Source organism: Lucilia sericata, unplaced genomic scaffold (genome assembly GCF_015586225.1).
Source record: "Lucilia sericata isolate MDLA Ls3-8-SP2 unplaced genomic scaffold, ASM1558622v1 Contig001454F_arrow, whole genome shotgun sequence".
Taxonomy (NCBI): domain Eukaryota; kingdom Metazoa; phylum Arthropoda; class Insecta; order Diptera; family Calliphoridae; genus Lucilia; species Lucilia sericata.
The window spans coordinates 31,227-59,165 of NW_023995384.1; the positions used below are offsets into that span (position 1 = coordinate 31,227).

Sequence of the window (27,939 nt, forward strand, 5' to 3'; positions counted from 1 at the left end):
GTTTGAATTTAACACACAAAACTAAATTAAATAATAAACAAATAAACCGACTGACGACGCACGTTCATATCACGAAAATTGATACGAAAAAAAAAACCTAATATAAACTAATATTAAAAAATTAAAACAAACATCATCAAAGGTCAAAATATAGAACATTAGACGAATCGTAGTCGAGTGTAACAACAAGAACAACAATAACAACAAGTACAATCACAATTGTGTTCTGCTGACATTAGACAAAAAGAGAAATGTTTTTTTTCTATTTAAGAAATAATTAACTAAACTAAAATATACGTTACAATATAACGTCATTACAAAAATTATGATCACGATCGTAGTGATGATCATGATGATGTTGTTGTTGTTTTTGATCACAATAATTGCCATGATGTTGATAATGATGACGGTGATGATGCGACAAAAAAAATTTAATAAAATCGTACAGACAAATGTTATTTATTTGATGATGCAGCTTTAAATGAACAGTAAAGCAAATTAGCCTACTATAGCACGAATTGTAGTCCAGCTTTATAGTCTGGACTACAGCACAGTCTTCCTCCTAAACTAAAATCGAAGCTATTGTATGAACAATGCTTTCTATTAGCGACTATGATTCAGTTCATAGTCTAATATGTAACCTATACGCTATTGACTAGACAAAACTATAGACTGAACTATAGACTAGACTAGACTATACACCAGACTATAGACTAGACTACTGACTAGACTATAGACTAGACTATAGACTAGACTATAGACTTAACTATATAATAGATTATAGACTAGACTATAGACTGGACTATAGAATAGCCTAAAAAGAGATTATAGACTAGACCTTACACTAGACTATAGACTGGACAATAAACTAGACTATAGACTAGATTATAGACTAGACTATAGACTAGACTATAGACTAAACTATAGACTAGTCTAAAGACTACACTATAGACTATACTATAGATTACACTATAGACTAGACTATAGACTACACTATAGAGTAGACTATAGACTAGACTATAGACTAGACTATAGGCTAGACTATAGGCTAGACTAGAGACTAGACTATAGACTAGACTATAGACTAGACTATAGACTAGACTATAGACTAGACTATAGACTAGACTAGACTAGACTAGACTACTATAGACTAGACTATAGACTAGACTATAGACTAGACTATAGACTAGACTATAGACTAGACTATAGACTAGACTATAGACTAGACTATAGACTAGACTATAGACTAGACTATAGACTAGACTATAGACTAGACTAGACTATAGACTAGACTATAGACTAGACTATAGACTAGACTATAGACTAGACTATAGACTAGACTATAGACTAGACTATAGACTAGACTATAGACTAGACTATAGACTAGACTATAGACTAGACTATAGACTAGACTATAGACTACACTATAGACTAGACTATAGACTAGACTATAGACTAGACTATAGACTAGACTATAGACTACACTATAGACTAGACTATAGACTAGACTATAGACTAGACTATAGACTAGACTATAGACTAGACTATAGACTAGACTATAGACTAGACTATAGACTAGACTATAGACTAGACTATAGACTAGACTATAGACTAGACTATAGACTAGACTATAGACTAGACTATAGACTAGACTATAGACTAGACTATAGACTAGACTATAGACTAGACTATAGACTAGACTATAGACTAGACTATAGACTAGACTATAGACTAGACTATAGACTAGACTAGACTATAGACTAGACTACACACTAGACTATAGACTAGACTATAGACTAGACTATAGACTAGACTATAGACTAGACTATAGACTAGACTATAGACTAGACTATAGACTAGACTATAGACTAGACTATAGACTAGACTATAGACTAGACTATAGACTAGACTATAGACTAGACTATAGACTAGACTATAGACTAGACTATAGACTAGACTATAGACTAGACTATAGACTAGACTATAGACTAGACTATAGACTAGACTATAGACTAGACTATAGACTAGACTATAGACTAGACTATAGACTAGACTATAGACTAGACTATAGACTAGACTAGAGACTAGACTATAGACTAGACTATAGACTAGACTATAGACTAGACTATAGACTAGACTATAGACTAGACTATAGACTAGACTATAGACTAGACTATAGACTAGACTATAGACTAGACTATAGACTAGACTATAGACTAGACTATAGACTAGACTATAGACTAGACTATAGACTAGACTAGACTACACTAGACTAGACTATAGATTAGAATATAGACTAGACTATAGACTAGACTATAGACTAGACTATAGACTAGACTATAGCCTAGACTATAGACTAGACTATAGACTAGACTATAGACTAGACAACAGACTAGACTATAGACTAGACTATAGACTAGATTATAGACTAGACTATAGACTAGACTATAGCCTAGACTATAGACTAGACTATAGACTAGACTATAGACTAGATTATATACTAGACTATAGACTAGACTATAGACTAGACTAAAGACTAGACTATAGACTAGACTATAGACTAGATTATAGACTAGACTATAGACTAGACTATAGCCTAGACTATAGACTAGACTATAGACTAGACTATAGACTAGACTATAGACTAGATTATATACTAGACTATAGACTAGACTATAGACTAGACTAAAGACTAGACTATAGACTAGACTATGGACTAGACTATAGACTGGACTATAGACTAGACTATAGACTAGACTATAGACTAGACTATATACTAGACTATAGACTAGACTATATACTAGACTATATACTAGACTATAGACTAGACTAGACTATAGACTAGACTAGACTATAGACTAGACTATAGACTAGACTATAGACTAGACTATAGACTAGACTATAGACTAGACTATAGACTAGACTATAGACTAGACTATAGACTAGACTATAGACTAGACTAGACTATAGACTAGACTATAGACTAGACTATAGACTAGACTATAGACTAGACTAGACTAGACTATAGACTAGACTATAGACTAGACTATAGACTAGACTATAGACTAGACTATAGACTAGACTATAGACTAGACTATAGACTAGACTATAGACTAGACTATATACTAGACTATAGACTAGACAATAGACTAGACTATAGACTAGACTATAGACTAGACTATAGACTAGACTATAGACTAGACTGTAGACTAGACTATAGACTAGACTATAGACTAGACTATAGACTAGACTATAGACTAGACTATAGACTAGACTATAGACTAGACTATAGACTAGACTATAGACTAGACTATAGACTAGACTATAGACTAGACTATAGACTAGACTATAGACTAGACTATAGACTAGACTATAGACTAGACTATAGACTAGACTATAGACTAGACTATAGACTAGACTATAGACTAGACTATAGACTAGACTATAGACTAGACTTGACTAGAATAGACTATAGACTAGACAATAGACTAGACTATAGACTCGACTATAGACTAGACTATAGACTAGACTATAGACTAGACTATAGACTAGACAATAGACTAGACTATAGACTAGACTATAGACTAGACTATAGACTAGACTATAGACTAGACTATAGACTAGACTAGACTATAGACTAGACTATAGACTAGACTATATACTAGAATAGACTAGACTATAGACTAGACTATAGACTAGGACTATAGACTAGACTATAGACTAGACTATAGACTAGACTATAGACTGACTATAGACTAGACTATAGACTTGACTATAGACTAGACTATAGACTAGACTATAGACTAGACTATAGACTAGACTATAGACTAGACTATAGACTAGACTATAGACTAGACTATAGACTAGACTATAGACTAGACTATACTATAGACTAGACTATAGACTAGTCTATAGTCTGTATTATAGTTTAGTTTATACTCAGGTTTTAAATTTGGTCTATAGTCTAGTCTTTACTCCGGTCTGTCATCTACTCTATAGTCTATATTATAGTCTGGTCTTTAGTCAAGTCTTTAGTCTAGTGTATAGTCTATTGTATGGTCTAATCTATAGTCTAGTATGTATTCTAGTCTTTAGTCTAGACGGTCCGCTAATCTATAGTCTAGTCTGTCGTATAGTCTATGTTCTAGTATTGTCAATAGTGTATGCTGTAGTCCACTTTGTTGCCTATTCTTTAGTCTAGGCTGGGTCAGTCTATAATATAGTCAATAGTTTTGTCTATAGTCTATTCTATGTATAGTCTTGTCTATAATCTACTATGCTGTAGCCTTGCTTATTGTCTAGTCTATAGTCTATATTCTGGTACATTATTTGTCTACCCTTTGATCTGATCTATAGTTTAGTATATAGTTTAGTCTATAGTAAAGTTTTAAATCTTCGTGTTAATATAGCTTTTGTCCCACTGTTTCCTATAAACCAATGTATATTTTAGATTGTACTAAACTTCCAACAATAGTTTTTACCGAAAAAGAACACCTCCCTTAATGATTGACCCGCATTATGGAAAATAAAACCAAATGAAACATAACAAATTGTTGAGCTATTATGTTTGAAAAAAAAAATTCTAAATAAAAATAAAGAAAAATTTATACAAAAAAAGAATAAAAAAAAATAATCTTTTGAAATTATTTAAATTGTTTATAAGTGTAAGTTTTAAACCAATACAAGCTTAACATTATTTCAACAACAGCGGCATTTAAATATTAGAGCAAAGCTTCCAACTAGAGAACGAAACTTAAATGAATTTAGTCAATAATAACGGTGCGGTTACTCAACAACTTATAGAGCAAACGAAATATTTGAAAAAAATTTTGAATAAAAAAAAATTTTAAGAAATTAAAAAAGATATTTTTGATAAAAGCTGTAGAATAAATGAATTATAGTAAAGGCGTATTTAAAGCGGAAGCGGATTTGATGGAAGAAGAACAAGATTAAGACAAGTTTCCTGTTTAATTATAGAAAGAAAGGGAGAGAGAGTTAAAGAAAATCAATCAACCTTTAAAGCATTGAACAATAATAAAAACACAATTAAATTATAGAGAGAGTGAGAGAGAGAAGCTTTATTAACAACTTTTAATTGAACGAGAAAGAGAGTGAACAAGTGTTGTAGAGAGTGTTATACAGTGTGTGATCATTTTGTGCTGGTGATATAAGCAAGAGAGTGAGAGTAACAAATGTGTAACGGTGAATATGTTAAATGATCTAATACATACACACACACAAACGTTAAGTTGAAAAGTTTAAAAAAAAAACTAACGGTTGTTGTTTAAAGTGTTGGTGAGCTGTGTGTATGTGAATGAATTGTTGAATTCTTTATAGTTTTGTATTTCAATGTATGGACCGAGCTGTGAGCGCAGTTTATGACGAGCGGTGTTCAAAATATCAAGCAAATAACGTTAAAGCGCGCTTACGCGATCGTTTTGCGCTGGAAATTTGTTTTTACACCTCTACAACAAAAACACAAGAAAATTTCTTATTGAAAAAAGAATTAAAACGAAATACCGTCGCTTGTTGAAAAATAAAAAGTTTTAAAATAAAAATTTTTAAAAAAAAAAGTTAACATTTTTGTTAAAATATAAAAAAAAAATCAATGAAATTCCTTTAAGAAATACAACAAAAACAAACTAAAAAACCTTTAACAAAGCTTACAATACAACAACACACAAAATGGAGGATTATTGGGGTTTAAGCAGCAGTACGGGTATAAAAAAAATATTTAAAAAAATTAATTAATTTCCCACAACTCGAGGCGTATACTTAATATTTATTTAAATTTTTTTTAAAGTTTTTTCTTTAAAAAACAAGTTTTTATGTTTATTTACTCAAGCGTTACCGAACCAATAAAAAAAAAAATTTTAACAAAATTCTAAAACTAGTTTAATATTATTTTATTTAAATCTCCACCACATGTCTGTATGTCATTTAAATAAATTCTTTTTTTTCACTTTTTTTTGCAAATCGTGTGTAATTAAAAACTTTGTTTAACTAAATGCCCACAACAACAACAACAACATTAAAAAACAAAAAAATGTGCTTAATTGTTGTAATATATAAATAAACTAAATACAAAAAAAAAATAATAACAAATAAACAAATAGTTTAAAAAATGTCTAAAATATTTCAACAATTTGTAAAATATGTGTAAACGTGCAAATAACAAAATAATTTTTGCCGGTGTAATTTGTCATTCAAAGTTTATGAGCCCCTTTAGCAGCACGTTTTAAGCTTAAACTATTTATTTTGCAAAAACATTGCTCTATGAAGGTATTATCTATCAGATATTCAGAAACACAGTTTCCCAAACAGGCCTTCTAAGGCATGTAATATCTGAAATATTATCGTTTCCAAGCTATTTGCCTCTAATTTCCACAAAAACCTGGCGATGCGAAAGAAGGTTTTCCAGTCCTTCTCAGGATTCCCTAAACAGTCCTCCTAAGGTATATAATATCTGTAAAAACATCGGTTCCAAGCTATTTGGATATAATTTCGACGAAAACTTGGATTCCCCAAACAGTCCTTTTAAGGGATATAATATCTGTAAAAACATCGGTATTTGGAGGTAATTTCCATGAAAACTTGGCAAAGCGAAAGAAGTCTTTCCAGTTCTTCTCAGGATTCCCCAAACAGCCCTCTTAAGGCATGTAATATCTGAAATAACATCACTTCCCAGCTATTTGGATCTAATTTCCACAAAAACCTGGTAATGCGAAAGAAAGTTTTCCAGTCCTTTTCAGGATTCTCCAAACAGTCCTCCTAAGGCATGAATTATCTGAAATAGCTTCGCTTCCAAGCTCTTTGGATCCAATATCGACAAAAACCTGGTAATGTGAAAGAAGGGTTTCCAGTCCCCCCTTTAATTCCCCAAACAGTCCTTCTAAGAGATATATTATCTGTAAAAACATCGGTTCCAAGCTATTTGCATCTAATTTCCATGAAAATATGGCAAAGCGAAAGATGGTTTTCCAGTCCTTCTCAGGATTCCACAAACAGTCGTCCTAAGGGATATAATATCTGTAAAAACATCGGTTCCAAGCTATTTGCATCTAATTTCCATGAAAATATGGCAAAGCGAAAGAAGGCTCTCCAGTCCTCTCCTCATACACTTCATATACGTTTGAATCCGTTCATCCAATTTCGTGTAACCACTCAGAATAGGTAGTATCCTGGCTAACCTCGAACTTTGTTCATTCTCATGAGGCTTTCCGACCTCTTCCCATTGTTACACACCGTTGCATTATTCCAAGTGTGAAGCTGTAAGGCATAATATCTGTAAAAACATCGGTTCCAAGCTATTTGGATATAATTTCGACGAAAACTTGGCAATGCGAAAGAAGGTTTTCCAGTCCTTCTCAGGATTCCCCAAACATTCCTCCTAAGGGATATAATGTCTGTAAAAACATCCCTTCCAAGCTATTTGCCTCTAATTTCCACAAAAATGTGGTAATGCGAAAGATGGTTTTCCAGTCCTTCTTAGGGTTCCACAAACAGTCGTCCTAAGGGATATAATATCTGTAAAAACATCGGTTCCAAGCTATTTGCATCTAATTTTCATGAAAACCTGGCAAAGCGAAAGAAGTCTTTCCAATCCTCCTTAGGATTCCCCAAATACTCCTCCTAAGGCATGTAATATCTGAAATAACATCGCTTCCCAGCTATTTAGATCGAATTTCCACAAAACCTGGTAATGCAAAAGATGGTTTTCCAGTCCTCTCTACATGCTCTCTATATACGTTTGAATCCATTCATGTAATTTGGTGTATTCACTCGGAATAAGTACCATCATGGCTAAATTCGGACTTTATTCATTCTTACTAGGCTTCTCGTCCTCTTTTCATTGTTACACATCGTTTCATTATTCCAAATATGGGGCTGTAAGGCATTCTCCTGCCAATATTTTTCGTTCAGCCGAAGGGTTTTGTATTCATCAATTTCCTCGAATTCCCTTCCTTCAGTTCCTATTTACTCCTTTACAGGGAAAATATTGGTGGGAAAATCTTATATAGAGCATTATAAAGGCATTATCTATTACCCGATGTTCAAAAACTTAGTTTCCTGGACGATGATCCTTCTGTGTTTGTGAACATTTGAACCCATTTTCGATGAAAACCTGGAGAGTTTTCTGTCCTTTTGTACCGAATAAGGTTATGATAGTTCTTTAGGGATATAACATCTCGAATAACATCGCTTCCAAGATGTCTGCATCTATTTTCAACGAAAACCTCGCTTTGACAAAGAGAGTGTTTCAGAGTTGCATGCTCCCTAGGTACGTTTGAATCTGTTCGATAAATTTTGTGTGCCCTCACAGATCCTCTGGTATACTATTGCCAATTTTTCTAATTCAGTGTTCAGAAACTCATTTTCCTAGACGTTGCTCCTTAGAATTTTCCAATCTGTGTTCGTCAACATTGCTCCCAAGATATTTGAATCTATTTGCGATGAAATCCTGGCCATGACAATGATAGTGTTTCAAAGTTTTATAGTCCTCTGGCAACGAACGGTTTTGCATTTAACAGGTTTTTTCATAGAGTTTATCTTCCTTCCTAGTTTTCTAATAAGTTATTAACTTCCGTTGTTTAGCAACTTAGTTTACTGGACTTACTTTTGTTTTGAAACTCAGTTTTCTGAACTTTATTTCTCGAATAATATCGATTCCAAGATGTCTGCATCTATTTTTGATGAGTTTCGTAGAGTTTCTTACCCTCCTAATTCTCTATTAAGTTATTAACGTTCGTTGTTTAGAAACTCAGTTTCCTGGACTTAGTAAGGGATATAATAACATGGCTTTCAAGATGTCTGCAAAGAGACATAGACATTTTGTGTGTCCTCACAGAACCTCGGATTTGTTCACGCTTGCTCAGGCTTGTCATACTCATCTAGTTGTGGTCATTTCATAGGATCTACGTGGTTCTACCATTCCATTATTTCAAGTGATCGCAAGGCATTCCTCGGCCAATGTTTCTAGTTCAGCCCTCCTTGTTTCGAAGGGTTTGAATTCGTTAATTTCCTTGAATTTCCTTCCACCAATTCCCATTCCTCCTTTACAGGGAAAATGTCGGTATTATCTATCATCCGATAGATAATGATAAAAGAAAATGTTTCAGAGTTTCAATGCATGCTCTCTAGAACCTCGGATTTACTCACACATGCTCAGGTTTGTCATACTTATCTAGTTGTGGTCATTCCATAGGATCTACGTGGTTCTACCATTCCATTATTTCAAGTGATCACAAGGCATTCTGCGGCCAATGTTTCTAGTTCAGCCCTCCTTGTTTCGAAGGGTTTGAATTCGTTAATCTTCTTGAATTCCTTCCACCAGTTCCCATTCCTCCTTTACAGGGCAAATGTCGGTATCCAATATTCAAAAACTCTGTTTCCTAGACGTTGCTCTTTACAATTTTCCAAACTGTATTGTTCCCATTGCTTCCAAGATATTTGAATCTGTTTTCGATGAAAGTTTGGCCAACACAAAGATAGTGTTCTCATAGAGTTTCCTTCCTAGTTCCCTATTAAGTTATTAACGTCCCTTGTTTAGAATCGCTTCCAAGATGTCTGCATCTATTTTCGACAAAGAGAGAGTTTCGGAGTTTCAATGCATGCTCTCTAGGTTCGCTTGAACCTCGGATTTGATCACGCTGAATAGACTTTTCATCCTCTTGTTCAGAAACTGAGTTTCCTGGACGTTGCTCGTTAGAATTTTCAAATCTGTATTCAAGAGGGAATTACACCGCTCCTAAGATATTTGAATCCTCTAGCATCGATCGATTTGATAGAGTTTCGTTCTCAGTTTCATGGACGTTAAGCCCAGAAACTTTTCAATGATAAAGAACGTATTCTAGCAATTCACTACCCTCTCCGCATGCCCATCATACATTTATTTGAAAATGTTCGTCAAATTTTGTCACCACAAAGGATCTTTTGGTTCTACCCACTGTGGCCGCATTGGTTTCTCTCGTCCATGTTTTTAAATCAGCCCTTCTTGCAACGAAGGGTTTTGTTTTCGTCTAGCTAACTTACTCGAGTTGTCTTCCTTAATGCATAGCTTCTTTCTTAGTCCAATAGGGTCTTAGATTTAACCTTATCAGTTTAACTTCCTCAAGTTCCCTTTGTTTTATAGCAATTACTTTCACAGAGTGGCTATTGCAAAGCATACCCCTGGAAAGATATTTGACATAGGAATACCTTCTTAGATTTAACCTTATCACCTAATATTGACCCGATTGGCTTCTATATGTCTGTAAATATTTCAGCCTTTGTTGATGCCACATTTATTCTCATCCATTTTAGAAATTCTCTTATTGCACGGACTTCTGCTGGAAGCTAGTGTTCTGATTAGACCCGGTTTATGCCACAATTTAGTTTACTAACGAATTCCTATGGGTATTTACTCTAAGGTTCCATTCCGAAATCCTCAGAGCTTTCCTAAACACGCTACAATATCACCCACGACCAGACCAGAGTAACAGACAAACGCTTTATCTGACTAATTTCCCAAATATCAAACATACTCAATTCCAATTGAGGAGCAAAAATTTTCTCATGCCTTTCGAAGGAGGTCCGATAAATAGAAATCAATGGTGGTATGTAATGAATAATATGGCGTCTAATAGCTTCTAGAATTTACGGCTGTAACAACGTTGTTTGCTTGATCCCTAATATGACATGATTCATGAAGCTTACCAAAGTCAGATTTTGGTCCAATAAATAGATTTCAAAACACTCCTATTGATCAGCATTTATTAACAGGGCTAGCGTTTCCAAACGGTACAGGTACAGTGGTTCTTCGGAATATAAATTTTTTAAAGTTGGCAATTCAAAATTTGTAACCAGTTCAGTTTATTTTACACTAAGTTGGACCGATTGTTTAGGTCCAAGTGATTGTACAGTGGATGGACAGATATTTTATTCAAATCCGTTTTTTTTAAGATTTCAGGAAATATTCATCAAACATAGCTATAGATCACTTCGGATTACTTTTTTGTAACGACTTCAGAATACACATGATAACTATCCGTGACATTTTGACTCCCTTATTTTCCTTATTTCTTAAAATCTATAAAATCTTATTTAAATTTTTCACAAAAAACCGAAATCAAAATCGATTAAACGATTTAAAACGAAGCTTTAAATTAATACTAAACCAAATTTAATTTATGTATATAAGCAAAACTAAATTCACCACCCAGTGGTGAGAATACATAATCATAATAATATAAAAAGATAACTTTAAGATACATTCATAAATCTAAGATTTATATAAACTTCCACTATATACACATACATATATACATATATTTATATGTTTTTAAAGGTATATTTCTGTAGCTTGTCTGTGGGCCATTTATTCTAACACTCAAAATAATAAATATGTAAAAAAATAAATACATAAATAAATAAATAATAGTCACAGTCGTCGTACAAATAACTAAAAGTGACGATGATTGCGACAGAGAACAGAACAGAACATCACACCCAAAGCAATTTATTCTTAAATAGAGAAAGAAATATATAAAAAGATACAACAATAAAGATAAAGATAATGTTGGTGATAATCATGATAATATTAAATATTATATATGGAATGAAGATAAAGTGACCCAAGTGAACTATTAAAGTGCTATAAAAGATCGAAATGAAAAAAATAAAACAAAATGGAGGAAAAAGCAAAACAAAATTAAAAGAAAAATTAAAAATAGTCTAGTCTATAGTCTAGCCTATAGTCTAATCTAGTCTATAGTCTAGCCTATGGTGTAGCCTATAGTCTAGATTATAGCCTAGTCTAAAGTCTAGCCTCTAGTCTAGCCTGTAATGTAGTCTTCTCTACCGCCTAGTCTATAGTCCAGTCAATAATTTAGTGTATAGTCCAGTCTATAATCTAGTTCATCGTCTAACTTAAGTGTAGTCTGGTCTACAGTCCATTCTATAGTCTAATCCAAACTAACCTATAGTCAAATCTACAGTAAGGTCTAGTTCATAACATAGCCTATAGTCTAATCACTAACCCAGTGCATAATCTAGTCTTTACTCTAGTCTAGAGTCTACTATATAGTCTAGTTTATTGTCTACTCCATATTCTACTCTAGGCTATCTAGTCTTTAGTCTGACTTGTCTAGTCAAACATTTAGTATAGACTATAGTCTACTTTATTGTCTGGTTTATCTTCATGTCTATGGTCTAGTTTTTAAACTAGTTTCGGTCTAGTTTATGGCTCGAATATAGTCTAATTATGGTCATTAGTTTAATCCATATTTTAGTCTATAATCTAATATATGGTCAAGTCTATTGTCTGGTCTATAGTCTAGTCTCTAGCTTAATCTGTGGTATAATTTCGTTTATAGTTTGGTCTTTAATCTTGTAAATAGTCGTTAATCTACCACATAGTCTATCCCTCTGTCTAGTCTTATCCATATTCTGTTGACTAGTTTTTGGTACATTCCATAATCTAGTCTACAGTCTATTCTACATTTTAGACTAGTTTACTCTATAGTCTATTCTATAGTCTAGTCTATAGTCTAGTCTATAGTCTAGTCTATAGTCTAGTCTATAGTCTAGTCTATAGTCTAGTCTATAGTCTAGTCTATAGTCTAGTCTATAGTCTAGTCTATAGTCTAGTCTATAGTCTAGTCTATAGTCTAGTCTATAGTCTAGTCTATAGTCTAGTCTATAGTCTAGTCTATAGTCTAGTCTATAGTCTAGTCTATAGTCTAGTCTATAGTCTAGTCTATAGTCTAGTCTATAGTCTAGTCTATAGTCTAGTCTATAGTCTAGTCTATAGTCTAGTCTATAGTCTAGTCTATAGTCTAGTCTATAGTCTAGTCTATAGTCTAGTCTATAGTTCTAGTTCTATAGTCGAGGGTTCATAGTCTAGTCTATAGTCTAGTCTATAGTCTAGTCTATAGTCTAGTCTATAGTCTAGTCTATAGTCTAGTCTATAGTCTAGTCTATAGTCTAGTCTATAGTCTAGTCATAGTCCTAGTCTATAGTCTAGTCTATAGTCTAGTCTATAGTCTGGTCTATAGTCTAGTCTATAGCCTAGTCTATAGTCTAGTCTATAGTCTAGTCTATAGTCTAGTCTATAGTCTAGTCTATAGTCAGTCTATAGTCTAGTCTATAGTCTAGTCTTAGTCTAGTCTATAGTCTAGTCTATAGTCTAGTCTATAGTCTAGTCTATAGTCTAGTCTATAGTCCTAGTCTATTAGTCTAGTCTATAGTCTAGTCTATAGTCTAGTCTATAGTCTAGTCTATAGTCTAGTCTATAGTCTAGTCTATAGTCTAGTCTATAGTCTAGTCTATAGTCTAGTCTATAGTCTAGTCTATAGTCTAGTCTATAGTCTAGTCTATAGTCTAGTCTATAGTCTAGTCTATAGTCTAGTCTATAAGTTCTATGTCTATAGTCTAGTCTATAGTCTAGTCTATAGTCTAGTCTATAGTCTAGTCTATAGTCTAGTCTATAGTCTAGTCTATAGTCTAGTCTATAGTCTAGTCTATAGTCTAGTCTATAGTCTAGTCTATAGTCTAGTCTATAGTCTAGTTAGTCAGTCTATAGTCTAGTCTATAGTCTAGTCTATAGTCCTAGTCTATAGTCTAGTCTATAGTCTAGTCTATAGTCTAGTCTATAGTCTAGTCTATAGTCTAGTCTATATCTAGTCTATAGCCTAGTCTATAGTCTAGTCTATAGTCTAGTCTATAGTCTAGTCTATAGTCTAGTCTATAGTCTAGTCTATAGTCTAGTCTATAGTCTAGTCTATAGTCTAGTCTATAGTCTAGTCTATAGTCTAGTCTATAGTCTAGTCTATAGTCTAGTCTATAGTCTAGTCTATAGTCTAGTCTATAGTCTATTCTATAGTCTAGTCTATAGTCCTATATTCTAGTCTATAGTCTAGTTTATAATCTAGTCTTAAGTCTAGTGTTTAGTCTAGTCTATAGTCTGGTTTATAGTCTAGTCTATAGTCTAGTCTATAGTCTAGTCTATAGTCTATTCTATAGTCTAGTCTATAGTCTAGTCTATAGTCTATTCTATAGTCTAGTCTATAGTCTAGTCTATATTCTAGTCTATAGTCTAGTTTATAATCTAGTCTATAGTCCAGTCTCTAGTCTAGTGTTTAGTCTAGTCTATAGTCTGGTCTATAGTCTAGTCTATACTCTAGTCTATAGTCTAGTCTATAGTCTAGTCTATAGTCTAGTCTATACTCTAGGCTATAGTCTAGTCTATAGTCTAGTGTATAGTCTAGTCTATAGTATGGTCTATAGTCTAGTCTATAGTCTAGTTTATAGTCTAGTCTAGTCGATAGTCTAGTCGATAGTCTAGTCTATAGTCTAGTCTATAGTCTAGTCTATAGTCTAGTCTATAGTCTAGTCTATAGTCTAGTCTATAGTCTAGTCTATAGTCTAGTCTATAGTCTAATCTATAGTCTAGTCTATAGTCTAGTCTATAGTCTGGTCTATAGTCTAGTCTATAGTTTTGTCCTTAATCTACTCTTTATTTGGTTTTTGTTTATAATTCTTTCTTATTAAATTCTTTTAAGGATAATTGGCACAACGTATGAGTGATATGTAACTCTAGTCATAAATAATATTGCGTATACGGTTATAAGTTTGATAAGTAAAGTGGTATAACTGAAGGGAAATTAGTATGATTTTTTTGTTTTTTTTTAATCTCTCAGTACCCTACACCCTGTATTTCACTATTTATAGCCTTAAGTTAAATGTTTTTTTTACAATTAAATGCAACTTAAATTGCTTAATTAACTAAAAAACACAACAACTATAGGAAGAAAAGAACCAAAACATTATTGTTTACTCTGTGATTGTATGACAAATATTTGAATAAAAAGACAACAGACTTGCGGACGGTAAAAATTCAAATTGTACACAGAAATTGATTCGTATGTTTTCATTTTAATTGTGAATTATTCGTTCTCTTTCTCTCTCTCGCAGTTTGATGGGGATGATGAGTTTGTTGCAGTAAATGATTGAATTGAAATGTTTTTATTGTTTTTGTTTTATATGATTGTGTTTAATGAATTTTTAATAAACTAGTAATAAAAAAGTGAAAACTTGTGATTTGTACATATTTATGATGAGAATTTTTTGAGATTTTTTTTTTAATTAATTGTTGTTTTGCAAAATGACAATTGATTTTTATTTTTAATGCCATAATGAGGGAATATTTTGTAAATAAATTATTACTTTTTTTTGTAACAAGTTTGTTAATTAAATTGAATTTTAATTATAAATGTAAACTTCACAAATAGTTTTAAGGAAAAATATTAACAAAATAATTATTTATAAATAATTTTGAAAGAATTTTTATACTTTTTCAAAAAAAATTTCTCTCTGTGTAAGAAAATTAAAATATTTTTCTCATATCCAATTTCATAATTTAGTTGTTTAATTCATCACTTAAAATATTATTTTGTATTTTTGTTTTCATCTACATGCTACACGCCATTGTATTTCCGTTGCGATTTATAAATCAAAATTTAACGAAAAAAAAAAACGTACAACAACAACAAATTATAGTTTTAATTATTTGATAAAATCAAGTAATTAATAATTTACTATTTATAACAATAAACTAAATACATTTACAAATTTATAAAAATTTTATCTATTGTAGGCGTTAATTGGATTTTGATTGTAACATTTTGGTTTTAATATAAAAGATTTTTTTTTAATAATTTTAATAATTTTGTTAAAAAAAAACTAAACAAAACTAGCGTGTTGACAAATATATTTCTATTAAATATTAAATTTAAACTATAATTAACAAATTAAAGTAGATTGAAAATTATTAACATGAAAGCGTAATTTGTCATGAAAAATGTGCTAATTTTTTGCCATAATAATTCCATTAATTATAATAAATTGTATAGCATTTGAAAGGTCTTGAAAATACCTTTCATTTGATATATATATATATATTGTCTATATAGTGAAAGTTATACACGAGTTATATCCGACCTATCTTAGAAGTTTGTTTAGATCTATATAAACCTCTAAGATTGAAGTTAATTTGAGATCTTCTGTTTACGTTAATTTGGAAATCTTATATTTAAGCTTTAAGCTTAGACTAAAGGACCACGTTTGAGCCTAAAATTGAAAATAATTTAAGGTTATATAGCAACACATGATCCAATCTAAAATAATAGCATATATGTGTATATATATAAAACCCTCGGTCCAGACTTAGACTAATTATATAAGCTTACTTAAGGGCCTATATAGAACTTTGATTTAAACTAATTGAAGACTGTATAAAGGCCCTATATTGAAGCTAATTAAGGGCTTTATAAAACATACAATCGTATTTGTATTCAAGATCTACTAATACCGAGATCTAAATGGAATCTCTTTTAAGATATATGAAACCCACGTCTGGACTTGAGACATAGGCTTCTTTAAGACTAATGAAAGACCTGCGATGTAATGTGGGGTCGTATGAAAATGGAACGGTTTGAACTTATCTGAGAGTGTCAAAAGGCCCGGGATAGAAGGTACATAAAGACCTAAAGACCTACGCTATAGGGGCTCTAATATTCATTTTAATACTGAAAAGAAAAAAGTTCGAATTGCAGGGCTTGCTGCAGTTAGTTAGTTAGTTAGTTAGTTAGTTAGTTAGTTAGTTAGTTAGTTAGTTAGTTAGTAGTTAGTTAGTTAGTTAGTTAGTTAGTTAGTTAGTTAGTTAGTTAGTTAGTTAGTTAGTTAGTTAGTTAGTATTTAGTTAGTTAGTTAGTTAGTTAGTTAGTTAGTTAGTTAGTTAGTTAGTTAGTTAGTTAGTTAGTTAGTAGGTAGTTAGTTAGTTAGTTAGTTAGTTAGTTAGTAGTTAGTTAGTTAGTTAGTTAGTTAGTTAGTTAGTTAGTTAGTTAGTTAGTTAGTAGTTAGTTAGTTAGTTAGTTAGTTAGTTAGTTAGTTAGTTAGTTAGTTAGTTAGTTAGTTAGTTAGTTAGTTAGTTAGTTAGTTAGTTAGTTAGTTAGTTAGTTAGTTAGTTAGTTAGTTAGTTAGTTAGTTAGTTAGTTAGTTAGTTAGTTAGTTAGTTAGTTAGTTAGTAGTTAGTTAGTTAGTAGTTAGTTAGTTAGTTAGTTAGTTAGTTAGTTAGTTAGTTAGTTAGTTAGTTAGTAGTTAGTTAGTTAGTTAGTTAGTAGTTAGTTAGTTAGTAGTTAGTTAGTTAGTTAGTTAGTTAGTTAGTTAGTTAGTTAGTTAGTTAGTTAGTTAGTTAGTTAGTTAGTTAGTTAGTTAGTAGTTAGTTAGTTAGTTAGTTAGTTAGTTAGTTAGTTAGTTAGTTAGTTAGTTAGTTAGTTAGTTAGTTAGTTAGTTAGTTAGTTAGTTAGTTAGTTAGTTAGTTAGTAGTTAGTTAGTTAGTTAGTTAGTTAGTTAGTTAGTTAGTTAGTTAGTTAGTTAGTTAGTTAGTTAGTTAGTTAGTTAGTTAGTTAGTTAGTTAGTTAGTTAGTTAGTTAGTTAGTTAGTTAGTTAGTTAGTTAGTTAGTTAGTTAGTTAGTTAGTTAGTTAGTTAGTTAGTTAGTTAGTTAGTTAGTTAGTTAGTTAGTTAGTTAGTTAGTTAGTTAGTTAGTAGTTAGTTAGTTAGTTAGTTAGTTAGTTAGTAGTTAGTTAGTTAGTTAGTTAGTTAGTTAGTAGTTAGTTAGTTAGTTAGTTAGTTAGTAGTTAGTTAGTTAGTTAGTTAGTTAGTTAGTTAGTTAGTTAGTTAGTTAGTTAGTTAGTAGTTAGTTAGTTAGTTAGTTAGTTAGTTAGTTAGTTAGTTAGTTAGTTAGTTAGTTAGTTAGTTAGTAGTTAGTTAGTTAGTTAGTAGTTAGTTAGTTAGTTAGTAGTTAGTTAGTTAGTTAGTTAGTTAGTTAGTTAGTTAGTTAGTTAGTTAGTTAGTTAGTTAGTTAGTTAGTTAGTTAGTTAGTTAGTTAGTTAGTTAGTTAGTTAGTTAGTTAGTTAGTTAGTTAGTTAGTTAGTTAGTTAGTTAGTTAGTTAGTTAGTTAGTTAGTTAGTTAGTTAGTTAGTTAGTTAGTTAGTTAGTTAGTTAGTAGTTAGTTAGTAGTTAGTTAGTTAGTTAGTTAGTTAGTTAGTTAGTTAGTTAGTTAGTAGTTAGTTAGTTAGTTAGTTAGTTAGTTAGTTAGTTAGTAGTTAGTTAGTTAGTTAGTTAGTTAGTTAGTTAGTTAGTTAGTTAGTTAGTTAGTTAGTTAGTTAGTTAGTTAGTTAGTTAGTTAGTAGTTAGTTAGTTAGTTAGTTAGTTAGTTAGTTAGTTAGTTAGTTAGTTAGTTAGTTAGTTAGTTAGTTAGTTAGTTAGTTAGTTAGTTAGTTAGTTAGTTAGTTAGTTAGTTAGTTAGTTAGTTAGTTAGTTAGTTAGTTAGTTAGTTAGTTAGTTAGTTAGTTAGTTAGTTAGTTAGTTAGTTAGTTAGTAGTTAGTTAGTTAGTTAGTTAGTTAGTTAGTAGTTAGTTAGTTAGTTAGTTAGTTAGTTAGTTAGTTAGTTAGTTAGTTAGTAGTTAGTTAGTTAGTTAGTTAGTTAGTTAGTTAGTTAGTTAGTTAGTTAGTTAGTTAGTTAGTTAGTAGTTAGTTAGTTAGTTAGTTAGTTAGTTAGTTAGTTAGTTAGTTAGTTAGTTAGTTAGTTAGTAGTTAGTTAGTTAGTTAGTAGTTAGTTAGTTAGTTAGTTAGTTAGTTAGTTAGTTAGTTAGTTAGTTAGTTAGTTAGTTAGTTAGTTAGTTAGTTAGTTAGTTAGTTAGTTAGTTAGTTAGTTAGTTAGTTAGTTAGTTAGTTAGTTAGTTAGTTAGTTAGTAGTTAGTTAGTTAGTAGTTAGTTAGTTAGTTAGTTAGTTAGTTAGTTAGTTAGTTAGTTAGTTAGTTAGTTAGTTAGTTAGTTAGTAGTTAGTTAGTTGTTAGTTAGTTAGTTAGTTAGTTAGTAGTAGTTAGTTAGTTAGTTAGTTAGTTAGTTAGTTAGTTAGTAGTTAGTTAGTTAGTTAGTAGTTAGTTAGTTAGTTAGTTAGTTAGTTAGTTAGTTAGTTAGTTAGTTAGTTAGTTAGTTAGTAGTTAGTTAGTTAGTTAGTAGTTAGTTAGTTAGTTAGTTAGTTAGTTAGTTAGTTAGTTAGTTAGTTAGTTAGTTAGTTAGGTAGTTAGTTAGTTAGTTAGTTAGTTAGTTAGTAGTAGTTTAGTTAGTTAGTTAGTTAGTTAGTTAGTTAGTTAGTTAGTTAGTTAGTTAGTTAGTAGTTAGTTAGTAGTTAGTTAGTTAGTTAGTTAGTTAGTTAGTTAGTTAGTTAGTTAGTTAGTTAGTTAGTTAGTTAGTTAGTAGTTAGTAGTTAGTTAGTAGTTAGTTAGTAGTTAGTTAGTTAGTTAGTTAGTTAGTTAGTTAGTTAGTTAGTTAGTTAGTAGTTAGTTAGTAGTTAGTTAGTTAGTTAGTTAGTTAGTTAGTTAGTTAGTTAGTTAGTTAGTAGTTAGTTAGTTAGTTAGTTAGTTAGTTAGTTAGTTAGTTAGTTAGTTAGTTAGTAGTTAGTTAGTTAGTTAGTTAGTTAGTAGTTAGTTAGTTAGTAGTTAGTTAGTTAGTTAGTTAGTTAGTTAGTTAGTTAGTTAGTTAGTTAGTTAGTTAGTTAGTTAGTTAGTTAGTAGTTAGTTAGTTAGTTAGTTAGTTAGTTAGTTAGTTAGTTAGTTAGTAGTAGTAGTTAGTTAGTTAGTTAGTTAGTCAGTTACTTTTCATCTTTTTTGATGAAAATCTAATCTTAAAATCTCTCAGTGTAGCAATTTAAAACCGATACCGAGAAAATCCAGATTAAATTTTAAATAGAAAAATTCGAAGATCACAATCGTTTGATGTTGTTTTTGTTGTTTATTACCGCTACTTCGAATGTACTTAGTTTATTACTTCCGTTTCAAATCGTTTAAAAATACGAACTTTGTGCAAGATGTGTGAGTGTAAACTCACACACACATTAAAAATTTAATTTTATAATTTTTTTCTTTAAATAAATTTAGTTTATTGTATGACTGTATTGTTTTAAATTTTTTTCTCTCTAAATCAATTAAAAATTTTTACAAAAATTATTTTAATTGTGTAAAAGTAGCGCCGCCACTTCATAATGGATAATTTACGTTTATTTATTTGTTTGTTGTTGTTGTGTTTTTTTTCTAATTTTATTGTATTTTACTCGTATTTCTAGTATATTGTTTATTTGTCGTCATTAGAATTTTGTTTTTTCTCTAGTTTAAATTTAGTTGTTGTATCAAGGTTTTTGTTGTGACTTCTATTTTGCATTTGTCTAATTTTATGCGAATTATTTTGTTTGATATAAATTGATAAATTTTTACCGCCAAAAATTTGTTTTGAAGTCTAAAGTTGAAAAAAAACACATAACAATAATAATTTTCAATTATATAAGAAATTAAAATAAATCATCTTAAAGTTGATCTTTATGATGAGATCACCTCCGATTGTGATTGAAGATTATGAAAAAAATTTGGAAGAAATTTAAAACAAAGTTTATACATTATACAACATCAAGTTATAGCTCTAGTTCTGGTTGTAGTTCTGGTTGTAGTTATGTTCTAGTTCTGTTCTAGTTCTGTTCTGTTCTGTTTGTTCTGTTCTGTTCCGTTCCGTTCTGTTTGTTCTGTTTCTGTTCTGTTCTAGTTCTAGTTCTGTTCTAGTTCTGTTCTAGTTCTGTTCTAGTTCTGTTCTAGTTCTGTTCTAGTTCTGTTCTAGTTCTGTTCTAGTTCTGTTCTAGTCTGTTCTAGTTCTGTTCTAGTTCTGTTCTAGTTCTGTTCAAGTTCTGTTCTAGTTCTGTTCTAGTTCTGTTCTAGTTCTGTTCTAGTTCTGTTCTAGTTCTGTTCTAGTACTGTTCTAGTTCTGTTCTAGTTCTGTTCTAGTTCTGTTCTAGTTCTGTTCTAGTTCTGTTCTAGTTCTGTTCTAGTTCTGTTCTAGTTCTGTTTCTAGTTCTGTTCTAGTTCTGTTCTAGTTCTGTTCTAGTTCTGTTCTAGTCTGTTCTAGGTTCTAGTTTCTGTTCTAGTTCTGTTCTAGTTCTGTTCTAGTTCTGTTCTAGTTCTGTTCTAGTTCTGTTCTAGTTCTGTTCTAGTTCTGTTTCTAGTTCTGTTCTAGTTCTGTTCTAGTTCTGTTCTAGTTCTGTTCTAGTTCTGTTCTAGTTCTGTTCTAGTTCTGTTCTAGTTCTGTTCTAGTTCTGTTCTAGTTCTGTTCTAGTTCTGTTCTAGTTCTGTTCTAGTCTGTTCTAGTTCTGTTCTAGTTCTGTTCTAGTTCTGTTCTAGTTCTGTTCTAGTTCTGTTCTAGTTCTGTCTAGTTCTGTTCTAGTTCTGTTCTAGTTCTGTTCTAGTTCTGTTCTAGTTCTGTTCTAGTTCTGTTCTAGTTCTGTTTCTAGTTCTGTTCTAGTTCTGTTCTAGTTCTGTTCTAGTTCTGTTCTAGTTCTGTTCTAGTCTGTTATAGTTCTGTTCTAGTTCTGTTCTAGTTCTGTTCTAGTTCTGTTCTAGTTCTGTTCTAGTTCTGTTCTAGTTCTGTTCTAGTTCTGTTCTAGTTCTGTTCTAGTTCTGTTCTAGTTCTGTTCTAGTTCTGTTCTAGTTCTGTTCTAGTTCTGTTCTAGTTCTGTTCTAGTTCTGTTCTAGTTCTGTTCTAGTTCTGTTCTAGTTCTGTTCTAGTTCTGTTCTAGTTCTGTTCTAGTTCTGTTCTAGTTCTGTTCTAGTTCTGTTCTAGTTCTGTTCTAGTTCTGTTCTAGTTCTGTTCTAATCTGTTCTAGTTCTGTTCTAGTTCTGTTCTAGTTTATTCTAGTTCTGTTCTAATTCTGTTTAGTTCTGTTCTAGTTCTGTTCTAGTTCTGTTCTAGTTCTGTTCTAGTTCTGTTCTAGTTCTAGTTCTGTTCTAGTTCTGTTCTAGTTCTGTTCTAGTTCTGTTCTAGTTCTGTTCTAGTTCTGTTCTAGTTCTGTTCTAGTTCTGTTCTAGTTCTGTTCTAGTTCTGTTCTAGTCTGTTCTAGTTCTGTTCTAGTTCTGTTCTAGTTCTGTTCTAGTTCTGTTCTAGTTCTGTTCTAGTTCTGTTCTAGTTCTGTTCTAGTTCTGTTCTAGTTCTGTTCTAGTTCTGTTCTAGTTTCTGTTCTAGTTCTGTTCCAGTTCTGTACTAGTTCTGTTCTAGTTCTGTTCTAGTTCTGTTCTAGTTTCTGTTCTAGTTCTGTTCTAGTTCTGTTCTAATTATGTTTCTAGTTCTGTTCTAGTTCTGTTCTAGTTCAGTTCTAGTCAGTTCTAGTTCTGCTCTTGTTCTGTTGTAGTTCTAAATTTGATATATTGTTGGCTAATTATTGTCCCTTGTACTTCCAGACATAAATTGCACACAGCCTGCTATTGATGATTTTCCCCGGGATTTATTCACAGAGGGTCAAAGACAAGCGGGTGCTGTTGTACTTCATGTTATAGCCAGTTTATATTTATTTGTAGCTTTAGCTGTAGTATGTGATGAATATTTTTGTGCCCGCCGTGGAAAAATCTGTGCCGGTAAGTTTTATTCTAAAAATAACTATTTTCAATTCGAATAAATGGGTCCGTACTTTTAAATAGCCCTAAATATGTCCAATGATGTAGCGGGTGCTACATTTATGGCAGCAGCAACATCGGCACCAGAACTTTTTGTAAATGTGATAGGTACCTTTATCACAGAGGGTGATATCGGTGTGGGTACCATAGTGGGTTCAGCGGTATTTAATATTTTAGCTGTGGCAGCTTGTTGCGGTATAGGAGCGGGAATGGTGAGTGTATTAACGATTTAAGAAATGTTCTTTTTTATTATTAAATTTTGAAACGTATTTAAATAATATAGACTATACCACTGGATTGGTGGCCTTTGACGCGTGACAGTATAGCTTATGGTTTTACGGTGGCCGTTTTAATTTGTGTCATGCATGACGAACGTGTCGAATGGTATGAGGCCTTAATTTTGGTCTCCCTATATGCTGTCTACTTGGCTGTCATGTATTTCGATAAGTCGTTTCAGAAGTGTGCCAAAGGTAAGTGATTGTTGTAATCCGTTTTTTACGAAATTTGTTGGCAATTTTCAATTTAATATATAGGTGGAGTTAAGCAAGCTCGTTCACGCAGCCGTTCTTCAAACTGTAGCATACAGACCAAGAACAGTAATGAAAAAGAACCAGGTTTATAATATTTTCTTTGATATAAAATATTTCTGGTCTATTAAAAAAACTAACTATCGATTAGGGACCAGGGAAGTAATTAGATTCCCAGAGAATTTGTTTAAATTAGTCGGGAATCGAGTTATGCTCTCAAGTCCCTTTATGGAATATGTTAACTTCTGTCTTTTTACTGTTTTTTTCAACTAAAAATTTTCACTGTTCTTATCCGATATTTGTATAAACAAGAAATTTTATAACCGTCTATATTCATGTTGTATATTAAAGTCAAGATCCTTATTACAAATATTTTCTATTTCAAACCATGAAGGTGCTTCTTAATGATCAAAACTTTATTAATAATACTTTCAATTTATTTAACTTAATTGTCAACTGTTTAACCGCTAACTAATTGTTATTTAACCGCCTAATTAAATATACTCCTAAATCTAACTGTAAATACCTGTTTAATCCAAAACTGTGCTCACTTCAAAACTGTTTCCCAAATCTCTTCTCACTTCTAATGTTTTAACTTTCTTTACTACAAAAAATATTAACACTTTAACCTCAATTCCCCTTAACAGATCTCGTGGAGAATCGTATATGCCATAATTTATCCACCATTCAATTGAATGGTGGTGTCAATAATGAACCGCCAAAAATACCACCTTCTGCTTCACCGCCTATAGCCACCACTTGCCTAACTACCAACACCACCACCTCGAATATTACGACTACAACTTCAACGGCTGCCTCTAATAATTCGGGTTGTGTGATCAAGGCTCCCATAGCCCATCAGGAAAATACCGATGTTGAGGCTGCCGCCAATGCGTTACCAGCCGCTATAGCTGATGCCGCCAGTGCTGCTGAACCTGAAGAAGAGGAAGGCTATTCCCTGCTTAAGTATCCCTGGGGTAAAAGTTGTTTTGCCCAATTCACTTGGATCATTATATGGCCCATTCACTTGCTGTTCCGTATTGCCATACCGGATTGCAAGAAAGCGAAAAATAATAAAATATTCCCTTTGACATTTGTGATGTGTATTGTGTGGATCGGATCACTGTCATACGTTGTGGCCTGGATGATAACTATAATTGGTGAGAGAAATGGAACAAAACTAGAAGAGAACTAGAACAGCACTAGAACAGAACTGGAACAGAACTGGAACAGAACTAGAACAGAACTAAAACAGAACTAGGACAGAACTAGAACAGAACTAGAACAGAACTAGAACAGAACTAGAACAGAACTAGAACAGAACTAGAACAGAACTAGAACAGAACTAGAACAGAACTAGAACAGAAACTAGAACAGAACTAGAACAGAACTAGAACAGAACTAGAACAGAACTAGAACAGAACTAGAACTGAACCAGAACAGAACTAGAACAGAACTAGAACAGAACTAGAACAGAACTAGAACAGAACTAGAACAGAACTAGAACAGAACTAGAACTGAACTAGAACAGAACTAGAACAGAACTAGAACAGAACTAGAACAGAACTAGAACAGAACTAGAACAGAACTAGAACAGAACTAGAACAGAACTAGAACAGAACTAGAACAGAACTAGAACAGAACTAGAACAGAACTAGAACAGAACTAGAACAGAACTAGAACAGAACTAGAACAGAACTAGAACACAACTAGAACACAACTAGAACACAACTAGAACAGAACTAGAACAGAACTAGAACAGAACTAGAACAGAACTAGAACAGAACTAGAACAGAACTAGAACAGAACTAGAACAGAACTAGAACAGAACTAGAACAGAACTAGAACTGAACTAGAACTGAACTAGAACCTGAACTAGAACAGAACTAGAACAGAACTAGAACAGAACTAGAACACGAACTAGAACACAACTAGAACACAACTAGAACACAACTAGAACAGAACTAGAACAGAACTAGAACAGAACTAGAACTGAACTAGAACAGAACAGAACTAGAACAGAACTAGAACAGAACTAGAACAGAACTAGAACAGAACTAGAACAGAACTAGAACTGAACTAGAACTGAACTAGAACTGAACTAGAACAGAACTAGAACAGAACTAGAACAGAACTAGAACAGAACTAGAACAGAACTAGAACACAACTAGAACACAACTAGAACAGAACTAGAACAGAACTAGAACAGAACTAGAACAGAACTAGAACAGAACTAGAACAGAACTAGAACAGAACTAGAACAGAACTAGAACAGAACTAGAACAGAACTAGAACAGAACTAGAACAGAACTAGAACAGAACTAGAACAGAACTAGAACAGAACTAGAACAGAACTAGAACAGAACTAGAACAGAACTAGAACAGAACTAGAACAGAACTAGAACAGAACTAGAACAGAACTAGAACAGAACTAGAACAGACTAGAACAGAACTAGAACAGAACTAGAACAACTAGAAAAGAACTAAGAACAGAACAGAACTAGAACAGAACAGAACAGAACTAGGAACAGAACTAGAACAGAACTAGAACAGAACCTAGAACAGAACTAGACAGAACTAGAAAAGAACAAGAACAGAACAGAACTAGAACAGAACTAGAACAGAACCAAAACTAGAATTAGAACAGAACTAGAACAGAATTAGAACCAGAACTAGAACTGAACTGGAACAGGGACTAGAACAGAACTAGAAACTGAAACTAGAATAGAACAGAAACTGAACAGAACTAGAACTGAACTAGAACGGAACTAGAACAGGAACCAGAACTAGAACAGAACTATAACAGAAACTATACAGAACTAGAAACAGAAACTAGAAACAGAACTAGAACAGAAATAGAACAGAACTAGAACAGAACTAGAACAGAACTAGAAACGAAACTAGAGCAGAACTAGAACAGAACTAGACAGAACTAGAACAGAACTAGAACAGAACAGAACTAGAACAGAACTAGAACAGAACTAGAACAGAACTAGAACAGAACTAGAACAGAACTAGAACAGAACTAGAACAGAACTAGAACAGAACTAGAACCAGAACTAGAACAGAACTAGAAACAGAACTAGAACAGAACTAGAACAGAACTAGAACAGAACTAGAACAGAACTAGAACAGAACTAGAACAGAACTAGAACAGAACTAGAACAGAACTAGAACAGAACTAGAACAGAACTAGAACAGAACTAGAACAGAACTAGAACAGAACTAGAACAGAACTAGAACAGAACTAGAACAGAACTAGAACAGAACTAGAACAGAACTAGAACAGAACTAGAACAGAACTAGAACAGAACTAGAACAGAACTAGAACAGAACTAGAACAGAACTAGAACAGAACTAGAACAGAACTAGAAACAGAACTAGAACAGAACTAGAACAGAACTAGAACAGAACTAGAACAGAACTAGAACAGAACTAGAACAGAACTAGAACAGAACTAGAACAGAACTAGAACTAGAACAGAACTAGAACAGAGCTAGAACAGACTAGAACAAAACTAGAACAGATCCAGAACAGAACTAAGACAGAACAAAGACAAAACTAAAACAGAACTAGAACAAAACTAGAACTAAACAAGAACAGAACTAAGACAGAACTAGAATGGAACATAACTTAAAACCATGTTTTATTTTATTTCAGGTGACACTTTAAAAATTCCCGATTCCGTTATGGGTATTACATTCCTGGCTGCTGGCACCAGTGTACCCGAGGCAGTTTCCAGTGTTATAGTGGCCAAAAGAGGTAAATTTTTTGTTTTAAAATAAGTTTTTTAAATGCTAATTCTTATGTTCCCCTTTACAGGTCACGGTTCAATGGGTATTTGTAATTCCATTGGTTCAAACACCTTCGATATTCTTCTATGCTTGGGTGTACCATGGCTCATCAAAGCTGTCTTCTTTCCCATACAACCCGGACAAAATTATGTTGGCATCAATTCAGCCGGTCTTGAATATTCCGCCATAACCCTGCTCTCCACTCTCTTCCTGTTGTATTTGACATTTTCGTGTAATAAATTTAAATTGGATAAAAAAGTGGGCACCGCCTGTCTGGTCATGTATTTGGTATTTTTGATATTTGCCTCACTAATCGAATTGAATGTATTCTTCCGGGTAAATCTACCCACATGTGGTAGATCATGAATAAAGTAAAGCCGAGAAATTTAAACAAAACTTTAATAATTTCTTTGCTTTCTTTTTTTATTATTTAATACTAAGTAAGAAACCAATTGAGAAAAATAACCCTAATTAAATAAATATTTTAAAAAAAAAATTAAAATTTCGAACCATTTTATTGAAACTTGATAATAAAGTGACGTTTAAAGTCACTAAAAATAAGACAACAGTTTGTCCAAATAATTAATATTTAGAAATTGTATTGAAACTCCTCCCGCAAAAAATAAATAAGCAAAACAAAACAATTTAAAACAATTATTTCTTTAAGTGTATTTTTTAGTATTATTTTTATCGTTTCCTTAATTTTTCTTCTTTTATTACGCAATTTAGTTTATTGTTCTCTCTGTCTCTCCTTATTCCTTTAGTTTAAAACAGTTTTTAATTAAAAATTGAAAAATAATTAAAATTTCGAAATATTCATTATCATTTGCAAGTAATCAAAACTATGAAAATATGTTTTTAATTTAACATTTAATTGATGTATAAAAAAAAAAAAATTGTAAAAGCTTTTCAAAGAAAAAAAAAAGAACTACAAAAACAATAATCATAAACAATTTTAATTTATTTTATAAGATTTGTAATTTAAATATAAAAAAACCAACAAATTTAAATAAAATGTTTTCAAAAAAAAAAAATCGGTTATGGAAGTTAATGGGAAATGGATCTCGTTTAACAGATTAATTTAAACC

The 27,939-nt window shown here is 31.9% G+C and overlaps 1 protein-coding gene across 3 annotated transcripts; it reads left to right on the forward strand.

Annotated features, from left to right (window-relative positions):
* Positions 1 to 4,771: 4,771 nt before the first annotated feature.
* Positions 4,772 to 27,872, forward strand: LOC119611465 (sodium/potassium/calcium exchanger 3). Of its 3 annotated transcripts, none has more exons than XM_037967042.1 (8): positions 4,772 to 5,719; positions 22,318 to 22,491; positions 22,555 to 22,742; positions 22,814 to 23,000; positions 23,064 to 23,144; positions 23,705 to 24,217; positions 26,718 to 26,819; positions 26,880 to 27,872. In XM_037967042.1, the coding sequence occupies exons 1-8, from the start codon at positions 5,686 to 5,688 to the stop codon at positions 27,215 to 27,217; spliced, it is 1,617 nt and encodes a 538-aa protein (XP_037822970.1). In that variant the 5' UTR covers positions 4,772 to 5,685; the 3' UTR covers positions 27,218 to 27,872. The 3 variants fall into 3 exon arrangements, with proteins under 3 accessions (XP_037822970.1, XP_037822971.1, XP_037822972.1); XM_037967043.1 differs by having other exon boundaries at positions 4,772 to 5,713; positions 26,880 to 27,217; XM_037967044.1 differs by lacking the exon at positions 23,064 to 23,144 and having other exon boundaries at positions 26,880 to 27,217.
* The last annotated feature ends 67 nt before the right edge of the window (positions 27,873 to 27,939 follow it).